This window comes from Trichosurus vulpecula, chromosome 7 (genome assembly GCF_011100635.1).
Source record: "Trichosurus vulpecula isolate mTriVul1 chromosome 7, mTriVul1.pri, whole genome shotgun sequence".
NCBI classification, from domain to species: domain Eukaryota; kingdom Metazoa; phylum Chordata; class Mammalia; order Diprotodontia; family Phalangeridae; genus Trichosurus; species Trichosurus vulpecula.
Window position 1 is genome coordinate 248,863,850 of NC_050579.1, and position 21,345 is coordinate 248,885,194.

Here is a 21,345-nt window from a genome sequence, read left to right on the forward strand (position 1 = left end):
TAGCCTAGCCACGCCAGACCTTAAATTGTATTATAAAGTAGCAATCATCGAAACTACTTGGTACTGGCTAAGAAATAGAGTTGTAGATCAGTGGAATAGGTTAGGTACACAAGACACAGTAGTCAATGACTACAGTAATCTACTGCTTGATAAACCCAAAGACCCCAGCTTCTGGGATAACAACTTAATACTTTACAAAAACTGCTGGGAAAAACTGGAAAATAGTATGGCAGAAACTAGGCATAGACCAACATCTTACACTGTATACCAAAATAAAGTCAAAATGGGTACACGATTTAGACATGAAGGGTGAAACTATAAGCAAATTAGGAGATCAAGGAATAGTTTACCTGTCAGATCTATGGAGAATGGAAGAAGTTATGACCAAACAAGAGATAGAGAACATTATGAAATGCAAAATGGAAAATTTTGATACATCAAATTGAAAAGGTTTTGCAGAAACAAAGGCAATGCAACCAAGATTAGAAGGGAAGCAGAAAACTGGGAAATAATTTTTACAACCAGTGTTTCTGATAAAGGCTTCATTTCTAAAGTATATCGAGAACTGGATTGAATTTATAAGAATACAAGTCATTCCCCAATTAATGAATGGTCAAAAGATATGAACAGGCAGTTTTCAAATGAAGAAATTAAAGCTATCTATAGTCATATGAAAAAATAATCACTGTTATTAGAGAAATGCAAATCAAAACAACTCTGAGGTACCACATCATACCTATCAGGTTGGCTAACATGACAGAACAGGAAATTGATAAATGCTGGAGAAGACGTGAGAAAATTGGAAGACTAATGCATTGTTGGTGGAGTTGTGAATGGATCCAACCATTCTGGAGAGCAATTTGGAACTATGCCCAAAGGGCTATAAAACTGTGCATACCCTTTGACCCAGCAATACCACTTCTAGGTCTTGTCTCCCAAAGAGATTATACAAATGGGAAAAGAACCCACAAGTACAAAAAATATTTATAGCCGCTCTTTTTGTGGTGGTAAAGAATTGGAAATTGAGGGGATGCCAATTAGTTGTGGAATGGCTGAACAAGTTGTGGTATATGAATTTCATGGGATACTATTTTGTTATAAGAAATGATGAGCAGGCAGACCAGAAAAATCTGGAAAGATATATGAATTCATGCTGAGTGAAGTGAGCAGAACCAGGAGAACACTGTACACAGTAACAGCCACAGTATGCAATGACTAATTTTCATAGACATCTCTTCTTAGCAATGCAATTACCTACTACAACTCCAAAAGACTCAAGAGGAAAATGCTGTCTACATCCAGAAAAAGAATTGTAGAGTCTGAATGCAGATGGAAGCATTGGCTCTCTCTTTTTTTGTTGTTGTTTCTTCTTTCTCATGGTTTCTCCCATTGGTTCAAATTCTTTACAACATGACTAATGTGAAAATAGGTTTAATATGAATGTATATGTTAAGCCTATATCAAATTACATGCCATCTTGGGAAGGGTGGAGGGGAGAGATGGGGAGAAAATTTGGAACTAAAACTCTTATGTAAGTGAGCATTGAAAACTAAAAAGAAAGAAACCCCAATTTAAGAACCCCTAATTTAGTGTAACACCCTGAATTTACAATGGAGGAAATTGAGACCCCAAAATTAGATATAGTTTCTTCCAGTTCTAAATCCTATCCTCCTATGATTTGCCTAAGATCATATGGTTATTAAAAAGCAGAGCTTGGATTCAAGCCTATCCTCTCTCTTTTAGGCTAAAATAAATCTGCTAGCACCAGAATTCTCTTGGCAGCTGCTCAAACTCTATTGTTTCCATGCCACAGTTGAGACTTCCTGGGATGGGTACCTTCCAGGATCCATTGAAACAATGCTCCAGAATAAGAGGTTGGAATCAAAGAATCCTGTATTTCACTTGCATGTAAGACGGTCAGTAAGTCAGCAAGCATTAATTAAGAGCTTACTACTTCCAAGCACTGTGCTTAGTGGTAGGGATACAAAGAAAAGTAAAAACTACCCCTGACCTCAAGACATTATGCAAATAATTATGTACAAACAGGATATATGCAGGATAAATTGTGAATAATCTCAGAATGGAAGGCACTAGCATTAAGAGGGATCCGGAACGCTTCTTGCAAAATATGGGATTTTAACTGAGACTTGAAAGAAGCCAGGGAAGCCAGGAGGCAGAGATGAAGAGTGGAGCACTCCAGGCATGGGGGACAGCCAGTGAAAACACCCTGGGTGGGGAGGCTGAGTGTATTGTGTCCTGTGTGAGGAATAGCAAGGAAGTCAGTGTAGTTGAATTATGGACTACATGGAGAAGAATAAAGTGTGAGAAGACTGGAAAGGTGGGAAGGAACCAGGTAATCAGGGGCTTTTAAAGCCAAATAGAGGATTTGTTATTTAATCGTGGAACTAATAGGAAGCCACTGGAATTTATCGAGTAAACATGGTCAGATCTAAAGCGCACTTTAGGAAGATCAGTTTGACAGCTGAGTGGAGGGAGGTTTGGAGTGGGGAGAGAAGAGGCAGAAAGATCAATCGGAAGTCTTTTGCAATAGTCTGGGTGTGAAAAGATGAGCGACTGGACCTCTGTAAGAGGAGAGGCAGTGTTAAAGGAGAGAACTAGAAGAGACCTATGAGACCACTAGTCCAATTTTCACGTTTTACCGTGGGGGAAACTTAAGTGACTCGCTGGATTTATGCCTTGAGGTGAAGAATAGGGAGTCAGCACCCGTTCCTATGTGACAAGCAGCTGGATTTAGGAGTCCCCGGCCAGGGGCGGCGGAGCAAGCAGGTCCAAGTCTTAAAGTCAGGATTCAGGATCCTCTGAACACATCAGCGCTCTGGTCTCCTAGCAACCACTGAAACCCAAGACTCACCAAAGCCTTCCGCGCCTGCGCGCTGGCCGGAGCCCCTCAGTTCTCTCGGTCTCCCGTCCGCCACATTCAGCCAATTAGGGAGAGGAGGCGGGGAGAGGGGTGGGCGGGTGGGGGTAGGGGTGTTGGCTGACCGCCGCGGGGCATGCTGGGTAGTGTCCATAGTTCCTGTTGCTAAGGCTGCAGGCGTGGGGGAAAGAGGTTACGAGGTGTTGGGAGTGTTGTACCTGGGCGCTAAGGGGAAGATGGTTAAGCAAACGATCCAGATCTTCGCGAGGGTGAAGCCCACCGGCCGGAAACAACCTCAAGGGGTATGGGGCTGGGGAGAGGGTGAAGTGCCCCCCGCAGTGCCAGCCTTCCCGGGGTCACTGGAGGGGAAGAGGGGACCAGGGAGGGGTGTGAGGGAGCCCCGGGAACCCCTTTCAGTGCTGCACCCCACTGTCACGCTCATAAGGCATGAGTCTCCTACATATACTGTACGGGCTCAAAAGGGTAATCAGGACCGGAAGGGACTTTAGGGACAGTCTAGTGTCCCACCCCCTCATTGTATTATAATAATAATAGTGATAATAATAATGGTGCAGTAAAAAGAATGACTAATTTGCAACCAGAGAGTCTCCCGTTTCGATCCTGTGTGATCTGGACAGGACAGTTAATTTCCCCGAGTTTTCATTTTATAGGCTGTAAAATGCACTTACTGCAAATGTTCCCTGGGCAGGTAAGTCACTTTTGGGTCTAAAAGGCTCGGACTAGATGAATTCCAAATTCTCATTCTGCTCTAACAAAGTTCATGATCCCTATGACCTCAGGATTTTGCCCAAAGTGACTTTGGGCAAAAGTGACCCTGGACAAGTTAGTGACAAAGAACAAGACCCCAGCCAAGCTCTATGTTTACCCGAGGCTCACAAAGACAAAAACAGGAGTGGATGGGGAATGGAGGGGAGGTGCAAGAGCATGAGAGTCAGAGGCAAAATTCAAACCCAGTTCGTCTAGATTCTTAGCCCAGCAGTCTATCGCCTGTAGCCACATTGCCTATATGGACATACAAATGCATACATGCACATAATTGCATTTCTTTGATGCTTTAACGTTAGCAAAGTGCTTTACAAATACTTCATTCCACCTGCATTTTATAGATGAAGAAACTGAGGCAGAGTTAAGTTTCTTGGTCTGAGTCACACAGGGAAGTATCTGAGGGCAGATTAAAACTCTGGTCTTTCTAACTCGAAGTCTAGCACTTTATGGGCTGAACCATCTGACTTCTATTTGTATCCATATCCAGCTACATGTGTACTTACTTGTTGCCATAAAACGGATCTATACAGGCATCCCCTCCACAGCACCCCCCCCCCCACATTTTTACACACTTAGGCAAAATAGCTATTTAAATACATGTATACAGACAAATATGCTAATATGCAGTCATAAGTATGTCACCACTCAATCTTTAAGCATATATTAAGTGCCTACTATGTGCTTGTGCTAGACACTAGGAATACAAATACAAAAATTAAAAAATGAAAAATATACAAAAATGTAACCTTGTGAAGGTTACATTATGTCTGGGGAGACATGGACTTATGTAAGTATGTGCAAAAGATATGTACATCAGGTACAGAGTAGATGCACACACATACAAAGTGTTTTACACATGTGGGCACTCAGCAAATACTGCTGACTGAATAGAAAGGTTGCCGTGTATGTATATGTATCTATATACATATTCCTTAAGTTAAACAAACGTAGAGACCATGATTTCTATGCAGATAACGTAGCACTTACTTCAGTATTCAATTGAATTGAAGCCTGTTTCTTAATTCCCTAATATGCCTTAATTCCCTAATATCCCTTAATTCCCTAGTATGCCTTCCCTCACTAAACTATGTTGTGTGTATCTTGTATATGTACATGTCTCCTCCAATAGAATGTAAGCTGCTTGGGACTAGGAATTTTTCTATGTTTTCCAGTTATTCGAATTGTATAAATGGACAGAAACATTTACTTCAAATATAGAACTATTTTTTTTGTACTGAGAATAAATAGATGGATTCTAGAGTTATTATTCACTAATTTGTCGTTTTGTCGATGTCAGTAGCTTAGAAGACAGGTTCTCTTATGCCCAGTTAAGACATAAAACTAGGTCATTCCAGGAAAATTACAGAGTAGATAGAACCTGGGGGTAACCACATAAATCTGAAGCTGTAAGGGATCTGAGAGGCCATCTAATCCAGCCCCTTCATTTTTAAGGAAACTGAGAAGTGAAGGGACTTGCTCCTCAGTCACACAGAAAATGAACACCCCAGTTAGGATTTGAACTGACGCCTGTGACTCCTGCTGCACTCTGCCTTGCTACATTTTCCTTTGTCCCTTTTTTTTTTTTGTACACATACTTCCGGGTAGTTAAAAAAAATGAGTCAGGAGTGAAGCTAATTTCTGTTTTTTGAGCCAAAATTCGACCATAAATTCTACACAGGAAATTATTTGCTACTGGAGGGAGGAGTTTGGACCAGAAAAGGGAAATTTTAGTGGGAGGTGCTGTTTGTTACATTGGATTAGGTTATAAATAATAGCCATGGATTTAATATTAATATTGAAACCTCTGCCACATCTCTGTGCTGCTCACTATCTTCACCTGCTTCATTACTTTGGTGAGAGGATTTGCACTATTCAGAAATGTTATTGTTAACTCTAGTCATTTCCAAAGTGAGGGAGAGGGAATAGATGTTGAAGTAATTTTAAAATCTTATACTGAGCATTTAAAATTTTCCTCTATAAAGTTATATTCTAATATTTTTTTCCAAGGTGAGGAGGTGATCCTGGCTTCATGAAGGCTACGCTAGTAGACTTTAGCTCAGGCAGATTTTTCTAAGTCAGAAAGTCTTTGAGTATGGTCTCTGAAACAGACATCTGCTGTCTGTAAACCAATCTAGTTCAGTACAGAGAAGCTCATCATTAATATTGGCTAGCCACATGAAGATAGATGCCATTTGATCATGGCAACCCATACTCTTTTCACTAAGCATTTTATTAGCAAGCTCATATATATTAAATATTAGCATTTCATATATTTAACTTCAGATTCTTGCTGAAAGACTATTATGATTGGAAATTCCAACATTTTTGTATACTTAGATACTGTGGGTAATAGGAGAGTTCCCCCTCAGAGATCCCATATTTTATGATCGTTTTGCCAACAAAAAGGCAGCTCTTATAGTAGGGGTTCAGGGGTGGAAATCAGTTGGGGCTCTGGCATCTTTTTCTTTCCTGCCAGCCTTTTAATTTCCATCAGACTTGACTGGTAATTTTTTTTTTCATTCCTTGCAAAAGAGTAACAAAGTTTAAAACCTTCTTTGCTTTTAGTTTTAAGAATTTAACACTTCATTGTTTCTGTTTCATTCCTCTTAACATTTGGTAATTTCAATTTCCTCCCACTCCCTCCAACACTCTCACACTTGTCAGCCATCTGGTTGGGATTACTATATGTTCTCATCGGTGTTGTTGGTGGTGGCGATATGTGTACACACACTTATATATGTAATCTTTTACATGCACGTGTATATATACATATAAAATAAACCTATGCATATATAGAAACATGTATTATATGTATATATGTATGTATATGTTAAAATATGTACATATACACCGACATATCCTGGACTTGGGCTCAGGAAGATCTGAGTTGAAATTCAGCCTCAGACATTTACTAGCTGAATCATTTTAGGCAAGTCACTCTCTCTTAGTCTCAGTTTCCTCTGTAAAATGGGGATTATAATAGCACTTATCTCAAAGGGGTGGTTGTAAGTATCAAAAGAGATAATGCACTTTGCAAACCACACACATATAATATCATTGCAGATGTGTATAGAGATGGATAGATACACATATATATGTATATCTATATCAATATAGATATAGCCACATTTTGTTTTTATAGAAGTGTCGAACACAGCCCACAACAATCACAATTGGGCCTGAACCAAATTAAAATGTAATTTGGAAATATTTAACAAAATAAACAAAAGTGCAATTAAACACAGATAATATATTTAAAACTAAATCAATATGAGGCCTGCAGGGATATTTACGTATCAATTAATGGTCACCATTTCTATTTTGAGCGTGACACCATTGGTATAGTGGATTGAGCCCTGACCTTGGAATGAGTGAGATCTGAGTTGGATTCCTTCATCTCTTACTCACTAAAGGTGAGACCCTGGACAAGTCATTTTTACCTGTATTATCCTTAATTTCTTCATTGTAAAATGGAGGTAATTATAGCACTGACCTCAGGGTGTTATAAGGATCAAATGAGATGATATGGTGCTTTGCAAAGCTCTATATAAATGTGAGCTATTATTATTATTAAAACAAGAATGATTGAGTGAGGACTTCTCCCTTTCTCCTACAACATCATTTCTCTTGTGTCTCAGATGCTATGAGATCAGTAATACAAAAACAATCCATTGATTCAATGAACATTTACTAGGTGTACTTTTGTAGCGCCAATGCTATGCTCACAGTGGCTACAGCTACTGTGAATATGCTGGCGTAGTTCCTTATCGCAAAATATAACAGACAGTTTTCATTGAAGGTGAAACCAAAACATATATTCAAACACCAGAAAGCCAAATCCATCAGAGCAACAAAGAAATCTATATACGTTATCAGTGCAGGGGGCACTGCCATCCCCAAGCCTTCTCTCTGTTAGGGTCTTCCCACAAATGAACACCCTCAAGCAAAATCACCCATGCTAGCTGCTGCTCTGTGTCTCTCTCTCTCCCAGCTCTGACTTCTTGGTCTCACTTCCTCCTGCCCCTTCCTGCCCTACCAATTCAGCAAGCTCCTCCCACCACAGGCTCCATGTGACTCAGACAAGTCACATGGGCCTATTAATGGATGGGAAATCTTCAAATTGTATTAAGATTACAACTTTGTGCAGAGCACTGTGCTTAGTCAAGAAGGGTGAGGTGGGAGAGAACATTTAAATAAGACATGACCTTTATCTTTATGGAACTTAGAGTCTGGTAGGAGAATAAGACTCACAGATATTTATAATATACAATATTACATGATAGTTGCATTCAAGAGAAGCAAAAGATGGGTCATATGAGGTTTGAAAGGGAAGGTCATTAGCAACCAAAGGATCAAGGATGGCAAGTTGGGTTTCAGAGGAAAATTAGGAATTTAGTAGATGAAGAATGGGAAGGAAGATATGGCAAATCAGAGAAAAACTAAAGACCAAGGCTTATTTCAATTTAGAAATGGTCAGGTACTCTTTGGTAATTTAATAATGAAGTTACCCTATATGTAGTATTTTATATATTTCAGAAGTTTCACATCTATTATTTAATTTGGTCTTTAGGTTACAAGATGCTTTTAAAAAATACTTTGAATATATCAAAGACATAAAGGAAAATTACCATGCTCAAAATGCTTGTTTGTTTGTGATAGCCAAGGGTGAGAAATTTGACACCTAAATATAACTCAAATTCATATGGTGCTTTGTAATTATACACTGCTTCATATAAGTCATTTCATTTGATCCTCACTATAGCCCGGTGAGGAGGGTATATTATCATCTGCTCTTTAATTTAGACCAGTTAAATTTAAATTTTTTTTTTCATTAAAAGATATTTATTTTTAAAAATTTATTCCAAAAATGGCTTGGTCGAAGTGGTTTAGAAGAATTAGAATTGTGTCTTTTTCAATCAGTTGGTGAACTGTGGCTGCTTTAAGTCCTTTTGGCCTCTGTGCCATCCAGAATATGTTCTTAATTAGGCACCAATTCTCAGTCCAGTGTGTTTCATGTCTCATGGCTTTCTGACTTCTTTCATTCACCTGCCTCAGCCCCTGCACATTTTACATGAAGTACCCTATTAATTTTTTTAAATATCTCCTGAGAAAACATGGCCAGACAGCTTTGAACCTTGTGCCAGTTCTTTCTGCAAAGAATTTTTATCTTACAGAGGGACTTTTCTCCGGAAAGCTAAACAATTTTAATGAGAAATTGCAATAAAAATCTACTTTGAAAGATCTGCTGGGCTACCTGAGGATTTAGCTAGGCTTTACTTATGCATACTCTAGATGTGGTCTTCTTTGCCCTTAATACAGAATTCAAAATTTGAGTTACTAAAAGAAACTTAAGCCATTGCTTTTGGGAAGTTTTGCTTCTGGCTGGAAGAAGGGGAAACTGTTTTGCTAGGTAGCTTCTACTCTTGATTTCCTTGCTCAGTGGAGAGGATTATTGGGGTAAATAATTAAAAATACCAACCTAAAAAAATACCAACCTAATATCTTAACATAGAGTGTTGAGACTTGGAAGAGTCCTTAAAAATTATCTTGTCCACCCCCTTCATTTTTTAGAGAAGTGATTTGACAAATAACATATTATTATTTTGTGGTGGAGTGGAAATAAGAACCTTAAAGATGATTTTGGAGACACAAATTAAACCCAACTTCTGTGACCATAATTCTTCTTAACAAATACCTAAGGATGGATCTTAGAAACCATAGATTCTGTGAAATACAACATGGAAACTATTTTATCAGAACAAGGGATATTTTGAATTACTGACACAGAGTATTACCTAAGTGACATTTTAACTACAGGCTGGCATGAGTCTTCCAAAAAGAGACACAGTCAGATTTGTATTTTGCATTGTCCTGTGCAGGTTTTGACAGATCCCTAATTCTAATTCTCTGATTAGGGAGTGAGTGTTTGAGCAAATAATTTTTCAGTTTACCTGTAAAATGTGAAAAAATATTCTATATGTTTGAAAGGAGGTATTATAATGTTTAGTAATTGTCAGTAAATTTTTTTGAGTTCCTTAGAAGAAGTGTGTTTTATATATTAGATATTTTTCTCTACTTCATATCTGTGAAATAGAAACCACTATAGGTACAAAAATGGAAAGAACTTGCAACCATCTCCTTTTTTTTAACCACTTTTTTTTTAAACAAATCAGGATTTCTTTTGACTTGACTGTAGAATGTTCCAGAAATGCTTTGGTTGTTTGGACTGCAACCAAGAGAAGGACCTAGCTACCTGTAAATGCCTAAGACCTATTGAGAGCAGACTTAGGTTATTTGTAGCTCTACCCTTCTCGGGGATTTAGTTGAAAGCAGCAAGTCATACTGCTTGTAGAGATGGCTTCTAGGCAAAGCTGTAAAGTAGAAAGGATTTTACCTGGCATTTCCATGTTTCCATTAGTGGAGTAGGAGCAATGCTGAGCCAACCATTGTTTAAGGTCCTTCTTTCTAGACTTCTGTATATGTCCCTGCTAATCTTTGTTAAAACACTAAAATTGATGACTAGAGTGTTACCTGATAGAGCCTATGACGCCCATTCCCTGCCTATCCTCTGGGGGAAATATATTTTTTAAAAATTTGAAAATTGTTTTCAGATGACCAAGGAGTGTGTGTGTGTGTGTGTGTGTGTGTGTGTGTGTGTGTGTGTGTGCCTTGTGTGTTTTGTTGGTAGAGAGAGGAGAGCTCACAGTGTGAGTTACAGAATAATTCATTTAAGGCTAGGAAAGACCTTAGAGCTAATACTGGTTTGGGTTTTTTGGGGGGAGACAGATGAAGAAATAGAGGCTTAAAGAGGCTAAGTAACTTGCCCAAGGTCACAGAAGTTCATGGGATCATAGTCTAGAGCTGGAAAAGATCTTAAAAAGCATCCAATCCCTTCATTTTATAGTTGAGAGGTTAAGTGATTTGCCCAGAATCACACATAGTAAATGCCCAGGGACTTGAACCCATGTCCTCTGGCTCTAAGTACATTGTTGTTATTATTGTTGTTTTTTTACTTAACTCAGAAAATGAGTTCTCGAGGAGGTAAGGGTGGGATTGGTGATTGTTCTTCTGAAGAAGAGATGGTGTTATGACAAGGACATAGTTGATCACTCTCTTCTCCTGCATACTCCCTCTTCTTTGGATTTTCACAGTATTGCTCTCTCCTTGTTTTTCTTCCTACCTGTTTGACCTCAGTCTCCTTTATTGGATCTTCACCTGTGTTATGCCTACTGACCATGGGTGTCCCCCAGGGTTTCTTTTGGGCCCATTTCTCTTCCCCCTCTTACTATGTTGTTTGAAGATCTCATCAATTCCCATGGGTTTCATTATTATTTCTATGCACATGACTGCTACATCTATTTATTCAGCCCCATTCTCTGTCCTGAGCTCTAGTCTCACATCATTAACTTCATTTTGGACATGTTGAATTGGATTTCCCATATGCACTCCCATCTTATTTCTCTTGTTTCTTCCCCTGGGCTTCCCTTCAAGACCCAGCTGAGATCCTGCCTTCTGCGGGAGGCCCTTCTTGATCCTCCCTCCACCCTCCCACACTAGAGTCTTCCCTTGAATGTTCTTACCTTCCACCTGCTTGGTTTATATTGTAAGTACACAGTTGTTTGCATATTCTCTTCCCCAATGCAACAAGAACTTCTTGAGAGAAGAAACCATGTTTTTACTTCTCTCCTATCCCCGATACTTTGCACACTTAATACATGCTTATTGATTGACTTTGATTTAAGGAGTTTTTTACTTAAGATGTGGCCCTTCCTGGGTCATTTGCATTTTAATGGGGGATAGTTAAAAAAACCTTTTAATTTTGATTGGAATGAAATTATAATGATAGATTTTGCAAATGTCAGTACTGATATTTTGGGGCACAGGATCCAATTATATTTCTTCTCTGTTTCTCATCTATATTTCCTTTCAAATCTCCTCTTTATCTGCTAAAGTCGACTTGTCCACCTGCCCTGTCTGCCCTTTGTATTGTTCAGGGATTATGCCTCCAGGACTATGTATATTCACAATTGTTAAATACAGAGTTGTAATGTAGGTGATAGTCAAGAAGACCCGAGTTCAAATCCTGCCTCAGACACTTAGCTGTCTGACCTGGGCAAGTCGTTTAACTTGTCTGTCAGCCTTAGTTTCCTCAACTGTAAAATGGGTATAATAATGATCCCTTTTTGCCGGGTTATTGTGAATATTGTTGAAAGTTATGTAGACTCAGCCTCCCGTTGTTCCCAGCCCTGCTTATCAATAAGTCCGTATTCAGTGAGGTTCTGGTGGGGCCGGAGACACCGAGTCTGCACCTTGTTGTATCACCTGCTCCTATCTTCAGATTGTCATGTTCCCCTGCTTTGGAGAGGAGCTGAGAGGCAGTGGCCCACCCTCTCTTGCTGAGGTGAACCTGAACTGTCTTAAGCTTATCTATAAAAACTGTCCTTACCTTGAAGCCATTGCTGATCTTTAGTGATCAACCCTGCATTACTACTTTGAAGTACTTAGAGTAAAATCCCTTTAATTCTGCTTGTCCTGAGTTTTGCCATTAATCAGGTGAAGGCCCAAATGAGGAATTTTCCTTTGGACAGTGTCAAGATACCATTGTTAGCATTTTACAAATCTTACAGTGCTATGTAAATGCTGCTAGTCATCATCGTCACCATCATCATCATCACTTGTTTGAGATTACTCAGTGGAGTCCACATGTTTGTCTTGGGAAGGAAAGTGGTATTAATTATGCTTTTTTTTGGTTCTGGTCTTTGAGATCCCATTAAAAATGCATGCCGTAATGCTGTGGCTATATACTATAAGCTGTCCTTGTGTACATGTTTTCTTAAAATTGCATTCATGTTTGCAGATCTATTCTGTAGATGAAGATGAAAAATCAGTAGCTGCATTGGAAATTATCTTACCACGTGATCTAGCAGAAGGATTTGTGAATAATAAACGAGAAAGCTACAAATTTAAGTAGGTTCAGATTTTTCCTTCTCATGCTTTTTATTTGTTTTCTTCTAGTCTCATACTTTTTAATTGTTTAATTGCTTTCTTCTAGTCTATTATTTAATTCTGTTCTGTTCTAGTCTATGGTATGTTAATCTATGCTATATTTTGAACTTTGGCTATTCGCTGATTTTCTAAAGATGTTGATCTCATAAAAATTACCACATATAAGATGAGCATCCAAATTTTATACTTAGAATGCTGCTGTTACTCTTTGTGAAATTACTTTAATTCTTAACTGGCAGCTAATTCTTTGAAAGTCATGGGATGAAGAATATATTATCAAGTATATGAGAAAGAAAGTAGACTGAGAGATTAGGATTGCCTTTAGTTTTTTTGACCCGTACTGTTGCTGCTTGCATCTATCTGAATGAGTGGAGTTTCCTTTTCCTTCATGAGTTTATGAGCTTCTTTCTGGGGAGGTGTGATAGAGACATTGATTAGGTGTTCATTGGCTGGGGGTTAGGTTCTTTGCCTGGCTCAGAACATAATGTAAGGTCTTTGTAACTCATAGGCAGTAACAAGTATCATTTCCAACATTCAATTCAATAAATTTATTTTTGACAAGCATTTATTAAGGGCCTGCTTTGTGCTAGGCACTGGGCTTGGTGAAGTCAATTTAAAGGCAAAACAAATAGGAGTTTATGACTTTAAGATGTTTATTTTCTACTGGGGAAATATAGCCTTTAAACAGATAATTAAAATATGTCATAAATAAGTCATTTACAATCTTAAACTAGGATACCTTCTTAAAGTGCTTTGTCCGATAAATGTTGCTGCCTTTGATTTAATATTACGTCTTAATTCAAAGTAGTAGTTTGGATCCCTTGTGACTTCTTTATTGATAACATTTTACAACACATCCCTCTGGAATATGTGCTACTTATATTTTTGGAATTCTATTATCATATGACATCTAACACATTTTACATAATCACCTCTGGATGATTAGTCCATCCTCTTATGTTCCCTTTTTATTCCTTAGGGCATAGCAAACCTCCAGAATGGCCTTGGGGAGAAAGCTCTCCTATATTCCTCTTAGATTTCCTGCTTTAAGTGGAATTGTGCCCAATTCTAGCTTGGTCATTGATACCGAAAAACCATGGAGACTCAACATTCCTAAGCAACTCTGAAAGCTGCTTGGGAAACTGTTATAGTGTTCTAGTAGAATCACGTTAGTAGAAGCTTTCTAGGATATAAAAATCTGGTATGCCTAAGCTTTCTTCCTCATCATGTCCCCAACAAAGACTTTATGTTCCTGTGCAAATCATTGGTATAATGGAATTGCCCATTGGACTATTTTTCTGTACTTTCTCTCCCTGATAGAAACTTCCTAAGGATTTTCTTTTCTAGGTTTGCATTAGCCTGCTATGATTTGTGGACCAAGAATCAAGGTCATCCTCTTCAAAGGACTAGCTGTTGATTTAAAAAAGAATAAAACATTACTGAAAAATTGGTTGATGTTAGGATAACTAATTGCTGAAAGTGAATTAAATTTATCTTCTTAACCTAAATTTAATAACCACAAATTTTATAATTGCTTTCTTACAGGTCAAATATCAGGCATTCTGTTCTATTTATATCTTGTTTTTAGATTTTTTTCTTGTGTTATCTAGATTTGAATTTGATGTCAACTGTAGACACTGTTTCTCTTGAGAAGCAGACATACACAGAGTTGTTTTTTTTTCTCTGAATCTACTATGTTTGTTCAGAGAGACTTATTGTGCAAATCTTGTCAAAGCAATACTGTTTACCAAGTATTTGTATACAACAGCACAGTGTGGTTAAGACTACAGGGCCAACATTGTATTCTCTTAGGTAAGCTTGGAAGCTTGGTGATGTAAATGTGGGGTAATTGCAAAAGAAGAAAATAAGATTTATGAATTACACACTATTCTAGAGTGCTATTTCATCATCATTACTTTATAATTTGCAGATTTCAGAGAATTTTTGATCAGGAGTCAAAACAAGAGGCCATTTTTGACATAATTGCCAAACCTGTTGCTGAAAGGTAGGATTCCCAATAGTTGGGGCAGTGGGACGTTTATATTTCATCTTGTCTCTTCAATCCTCAGATTATTGTGGAAATGTGTGGAGGAATTATATTCAATTATATAAAGAAGGGAAATTACAAAATAAATATGAGGTTACCAAATAATGACCTTCAAATAGATGAAGTCTTGTTATCCAGAACAGTAATTCTCTAACTTCTTCATCTCAGGACCCGTTGTCACTCTTAAAAATTATTTAGGACCCCAAAGAGATTTTGATTTGGGGAATATATCTGTCTTTATTTACCACATTACAAGGTATAATATTTTAGTAGTATTCTGAAAATAATTTTGACCTCACAGATCCCCCGAAAGGTGGGGATTCCTATGGATCCCCATTCCACACTTAGAGAATTGCTGCTCTAGAATATGATGAGCAGCGTGTTTCTAGCTCAATAAAGGAAATGACCATTTTCTCTGATCTTGCACAGTGCTGGTCAAAACATATATAGCTTTGATCAACACTTTTAATACTTGGTAAAACATAGGGTATAAATATTGGATGAAACCCGAGATTCTTGACGTCTTCCATTCCCTGTAGTAGGTTGTACTGAGCTCCTTCAATGCCCTTGTTTCCTCTGACCCTCTAATCTCATGTTAAAAATTTTAAATTTAAAAAATACAAGTAATATTAAATATCACTATAATTAATCAAACTTGCTTGGCAACTATTTATATTTAAATGAATTAATTTAAGAACCCAACAAAATGTCATAATGATTCTGTTCCTTGTTCTGTCTCCATCGGTTTCCTTTGTTTACTCTCAGTTATTTTTCCTTTTATGTGGTCTCAGTTAGTCTGTAGTCTGTTCTAGTTCTGTTCCTTTTGCTTTGCATTATTTCATAAAGTTGCTTCCAGATTTCTTTATGTGCCTCATACTTGTCCATCATAATTACATTATAGTGTTCCATTACATCAGTGTACCACAATGTATTTAACCATTCCCCTATTGTTGGACATTTAGTTTGCCACCACTTTCCCAGATTTAGAACTTGCCCTATTCCAGCTGCAACCAGAGCATTTTTTCCCTTGCTTTTTCCCCAGAGTCTTTTCAGATTTGCATCATTTGTGGTGTACATCCACGAAGTTTTACAATAGCTCTTTAAAATTATTGAGGATGTTTACTGGATAGTAAAGTATGAACTAGAGCATCTCTGAAGTTGAACCATGACCTTAATATTGTCAGAAGTAAGGTATAAAACAGAATGCAACATTTCCTGGGGATTTTGGGTAGCAAATGACTATACCTATAAATGTATGTACTAGATTGTGGTCCTTGATGGAGCTGTTTCAATTGGCAGTTGAGTGTGGCAAAAGCCACCATTCTCAAAATGGGTTTAAAATGTTTAGGTAAATACAACAGGACATTTTGTTTAATGAACAAGTAAATTATAACTAATGGATCTAACTTTCTGCTTCATTTAAAAGTTCCATTACTTGAAGCAAAATTCACATGACAGCCCTTTAATGGTTTTCAGCTGTGATGCTTAGAGCATCTTTTCAGGTCAAGGAAAACTCTCCTTGTGGTTATTTATGATGGAATATAGCCTTCCCTAATTCTCCTAACTAAAAGTAATTTTTCCTTCCTCCCTATGTCTCAGAGAACTTTGCTTTACCTCTCCTTTATGTTTATATTTAGTCTGATTCTAGGACTTGAGGAACAAAAACAGTCTCACGCTTAATAAATATAACTATTTTCATCATCAAGAGCACTATAGTCAGCTTCTCAGTCACTTATGTTTACGACTTTGGTGTCATTCTCAGCTCTTCACTCTCTGACTGTCCTCCTCCCTTCTCCCCCTACTTTTGCCAAATCCTGTCGATTCTAACTTGATGTGACTAAATAGTTTATTGATAATTACAAACCATTGGTGGTACTATGTATAAAAAGAAAGCAAGGACACACATGCTAATGAGTTTCATTGGCCACCAATTTGTCAGCTGTTGTGGTCTTTGAGGCAAAACAGCACAGGAGAAAAAACAGCCCTGGTCTAGAATTTTGCAGGCTATGTCTGGGTGGCAACAAGTATTGGGGGTAGCAACACTGTTTTACACTCAGGAGGACAAAGGGAGCTAGAGTCATTTTCAGATGCACCAATCTAAGGTGAGTAGACCCCATGTGCTAATCTCTCTCTTCAGTTCTAAGTCCTTGTTACCAGCTGTCTGCTGGACATCACCTAGACATCCTATAGAAACACCAAACTCATTATGTTCAAAATGGAATTAATTGTATTTCCTTAAAAAAGATCTTTCTACAAACTTACTCATTTCAGTTGAAATCCTTCCCAGGATCTCAAGAATAGAGTTATTTTTCACTTTTCCCTTTCCCTCAGTCCCCATATCCAGACAGCAAACAGTTGCCAAGTTTTATTGATCCATGCCTGGATCTGCTTTATTTAGTCTTTCCTAATGTTCTCTCTCTCTCTCTCTTTCTCTTTTTCCACCTCCTCCCCTATTTCCCCCTTGCGCCCTCTCTGTCTTTTTCTCTCTTTGAAATATCTTTGCATTACTTTGCATGCACTTCAAATTTTCTTAGTTCCTACATGTTAGGTTAATATTGGACAAGGATTACTTTGTTTTTGTTTTTTATTTTGTATACCTACAACCCAGTACATAATAGGTGCTTAATAAATGTTTCTTAAATTGAATTGAATACACTAAGCTTGAGTATACTTGTCAAGGATGCATATGAGGATTGGTAGAATCCCTTTGGTTTCAGGGGTAGTATTCATAGATTCATTAGTCATTTTCCCTAATTTTTGTCTGTCTGCCCCCCCTCTTCCCTTAAGTCAATTCACAGTCCCACTAGGATTTTTTCACCTTTTGCCATCCGTACCAATTTGATGGATATGAGATAATAACTCAATTGTTTTAATTAGCATTTCTCACCTTATCAATTTTGAGCACTTTTTGGGATGGTTATTGCTCATTTCTGTTTCTTTTGTAAACTTTCCAGTTGTTTTTTAAAAGAGATCTATATGTTATTTGTGTCTACTACTGTTTTTGTTAGTAGTAGTAACAGCAATTATCATCATACCTGACCTTTATATACCTGAAACTGTGTGAAGCCCTGGGAATACAACTACAGAGAGAAAGAAAGACAGTCCCTGTCCTCCAGGGCTCCTCCTTCTAATGGAGAAGACATCACATAAAAGGAAACTGAAAAGAATGTGGGAGTGGAGATGGAGAGAAGGTAAGGTCATGAAGTGACACAACAGAGGAAGTCCAGAGTCAGCAGTGGAACATGGAGAGGAACGAAGATGTGGCTGGCTTGGACCCTTTCATTTATATGGGGCTTCTGAGAGGAATCAACTAATCAGAGGAAGGGACAACAGAGTGGTTTGTACTTCAGGTGTGAAAAAGTCAGGGGTGGAGTGAAATTCCAGTTTTGAGGATGCTACAGGGGCAGGATGAACTTCTAGAATAAGAGAGTAAAGGTGGAGAGTGAACTTCTACGGTGAAAGGGCTGCTTTGGTATGGTGGAGAAAGTCCAAAGAGTCAGGAGCGTGGAGCCCAGAAATGAATGGGGTTCAGGGAAGGCTTCCTGGAGGAAGTGACATTTGAGCTATGCCTGGTGAATGGAACAAGAAACAGCATAGTCTAGTTTGGTTAGACCGTAAGGGGTACAAAAATAAATAATGTGAGATGAGACCAGGTTGATAAAATTAGGAGCCAGATTAGAGAAATCTAAACACTAGGCTAAAGTTTGGACTCAGTTCGGTCAGAAATGTGATGCTTTTGAATAGAGTACTTGCATGATTAAAACTGCATTAGGAAGATTAATAAAGTAGTGGTGGATAGAATAGATTGGGGTAGAATAGAGAGAGGGAGACTGGTCAGAAAGCTAATGCATGCGTTAGTGTAGTCTAGAGGTAATGAGATCTGAAAACAGGGTGGTGGCAGTACACATTCCTTTAAACCAAAATTAATCTCTAGTTGGTAGGATTTCAGGCAGTATGACAAATTGGAGAAATTCAAGTACTGTAGGGAGATATTTTGGTGTAGGAGCTTTGCTTTTGCCTATTAAATCACATTCCACTGACTGTTGATCATCTGCTCTGTGTAAAACTAAAAACAGCACTTCTCTAAATGTAGGAAATAACAATTAGCCAAGTTATTCATTATTCTTGAGTTCACACCAGATTAAAAAATGGTAAATTTAAGTTGTTTAAATTGAATTTTATGCTTAAATCAGAGATGTTGACTGAACTCTCTAGTTCACCCTGGTATGAAATATAAAACCTGTAATATTGAAATATATTATGTAGCACAGTTTCATCTCTATGTGATCATTGATAGTCTGTAGGCAAGACAGAAACTGGTAAATTATAAAATTGATGTGTAGACAGAAAATAGTGAATCTGCTAATAGTCAGATATAACTTCTGTAGTCAAGAAAGAAACTTAAAATGTAAAAATGATGTGTGGACAGAAAAATAATGAGTCTGCTATTTTTTACATGTTGTATGTATGTTTCATTTCTTGACTCAAGAAATTATTACCTCTGATAATTTGATAACCCTATTACTCCTAACATAGATAAGGTAATATAGCTAGTCCATCCACAGATGATTATGATTACACTGACTATAAGGCAGTAGAAGAAGCAGATGATGATAAAAAAAAGACATAAATGCAGTAGAAATCAAATCCCTAAGACTATAGTTGCTTGTCAAGAAATTCTGAATGGATGTGTATAGCAGAGGCCCTATATTGCCTTAATCTGAATGGTAGTAGAACCAAGTATGTTTTCACTTAAGAGTATTTGTAACTTGATGTAGCTTCATAATGTTGGCTGTTTAACCAATTGTGTTAGGTACACATTTTCCATTCACAATTAAAATATTCTTTCTTACCCTTCATCTGTTGTTTTACAAAGTCACACTTGTATAACTGTCAATTTGCTCCAAATAGAAAGGTACATTTTTTCCTGACAAAGTTTTGCTGCTTGCTACTTTAAAAATATGAACATATTTATTTTGCCAAGATGAAAAATAATCTATCTGTTTCATATAGAGAAAGTATTTTTTAAGAAACAAACTTATTTTTCAAGGAAGATAACTGGAAAACCCAAATTTAACTAACATTCTAAAGTGACTTCCTTAAAGTGAAATAACATGAAAACTTCATCACTTCTTAATTTTAGAAACTGTCAAAATAAAATCCATAGAAAAATTTGTTTGAAAGATCTTTTTGGTATCCATCTTGTTGTATTGCTAAAAATGAATGCCAGAGTAAAGCAGTGTCTGTACCTTGTTGGAAGATTGGTCACTTAGCCTTGTATTTCACAGCTTCTTGACTTTGTAGCATACTAGTGTTCTTGTAGAGACACACTGTTGAGGTCCTTCCCACCTGATCACCTACCTAGCTTTTATTTGTAGTCTTTACCCACACAAAATCACATCTGATCCTTAAACCAGTTGTCCTTCCTCCTTTCTTCACCCTGGTTACTACTATGGCTGTCCCCAACCCCAGTTCAAAATTGGGAAAGACCAGTAAGGAAAAACCAAGATGATGGCAGCTGGAAAGCAGGGACTAGTGTGAGCTCCCTGCCAAGTCCCTCCAAAAACCTATAAAAATGGCTCTGAACCAATTCTAGAACTGCAGAACCCACAAAATAGCAGAGGGAAGCAGGGCTCCAGCCCAGGACAGCCTGGATGCTTGCTGGGTGAGGTCTTTCACGCACGGGGCTGGGAGTGGAGCAGAGCCCAGCGTGGGCCACGTGGACCAACTAGACCAGGAGCTGGGCGGAGCGGGCCCTAGCGCCCTGAATCAGTGGGCTGTGGCAGTTGCCAGACTTCTCAACCCACAAACACCAAAGACAACAGAGAAGAACTGCAGAACCCACACAGTAGCAGAGGGAAGCAGGGCTCTGGCCCAGGACAACTTGGATGGTCTCTGGGTAAGGTCTATCCCACATGGAACTGGGAGCGGGGTGGAGTGGAGCAGAGCCCAGCGTGGGTGGCATGGACCAACCAGAACAGGAGCCAGGCAGAGTGTGCCCTAGCGCCCTGAATCAGTGAGCTGCAGCAGTTACCAGATTTCTCAACCCACAAACACCAAAGACAACAGAGAAGGCTAGTGGGAAAAGCTGCTGGGGACAAGGTAACAGAGTTTGTGGTTCAGCCACTGCCCCAGAGGCAGCGGAGGTGGGGCAGCTACAGAACTACAGCTGCAGTTGCTTTAGGCCCCAGGCCCACGTGGTGGGAGGAATTAAGTGGTGGATCAGAGCAGGTGGATCAGTGCAAAGCCTGCTGAAGATCTAAGTCCAGTCCGGGTTGGGGCTTCTTGAGGAAGGAGGAGTGCTGGTGTGCCAGAACTGACTGTAATAGCTCTGAAATCAACAGCGCATCTCCCCAAGCTTGGAACATAGTACTCTTTACTCTACAAGCAGTCACACCCTGATGAAAAACTCAAGGGTAAAGTAAGTTGTCTGGGAACATGGCCAGGCAGTGAAAACGTACCCAGATTCAGTCTCAGACTTTGGAATCTTTCTTTGGTGACAAAGAAGACCAAAACATACAGCCAGAAGAAGTCAACAAAGTCAATTCCTGCAACAAAAGCCTCCAAGAAAAACATGAACTGGTCTCAGGCCATGGAAGAGCTCAAAAAGGATTTGGAAAAGCAAGTT

General features: G+C 38.5%; 1 protein-coding gene across 1 annotated transcript in view; it reads left to right on the forward strand.

The window, feature by feature from the left end:
- Positions 1–3,114: 3,114 nt before the first annotated feature.
- The window catches only part of KIF6 (kinesin family member 6), a 493,781-nt gene continuing 475,550 nt past the window's right edge, over positions 3,115–21,345 (forward strand). Inside the window, exons 1-3 of the mRNA XM_036767567.1 lie at positions 3,115–3,180; positions 12,522–12,631; positions 14,601–14,675. Of these exons, the coding sequence (XP_036623462.1) occupies positions 3,115–3,180; positions 12,522–12,631; positions 14,601–14,675 (251 nt within the window). The remainder of the gene's footprint in view (positions 3,181–12,521; positions 12,632–14,600; positions 14,676–21,345) is intronic.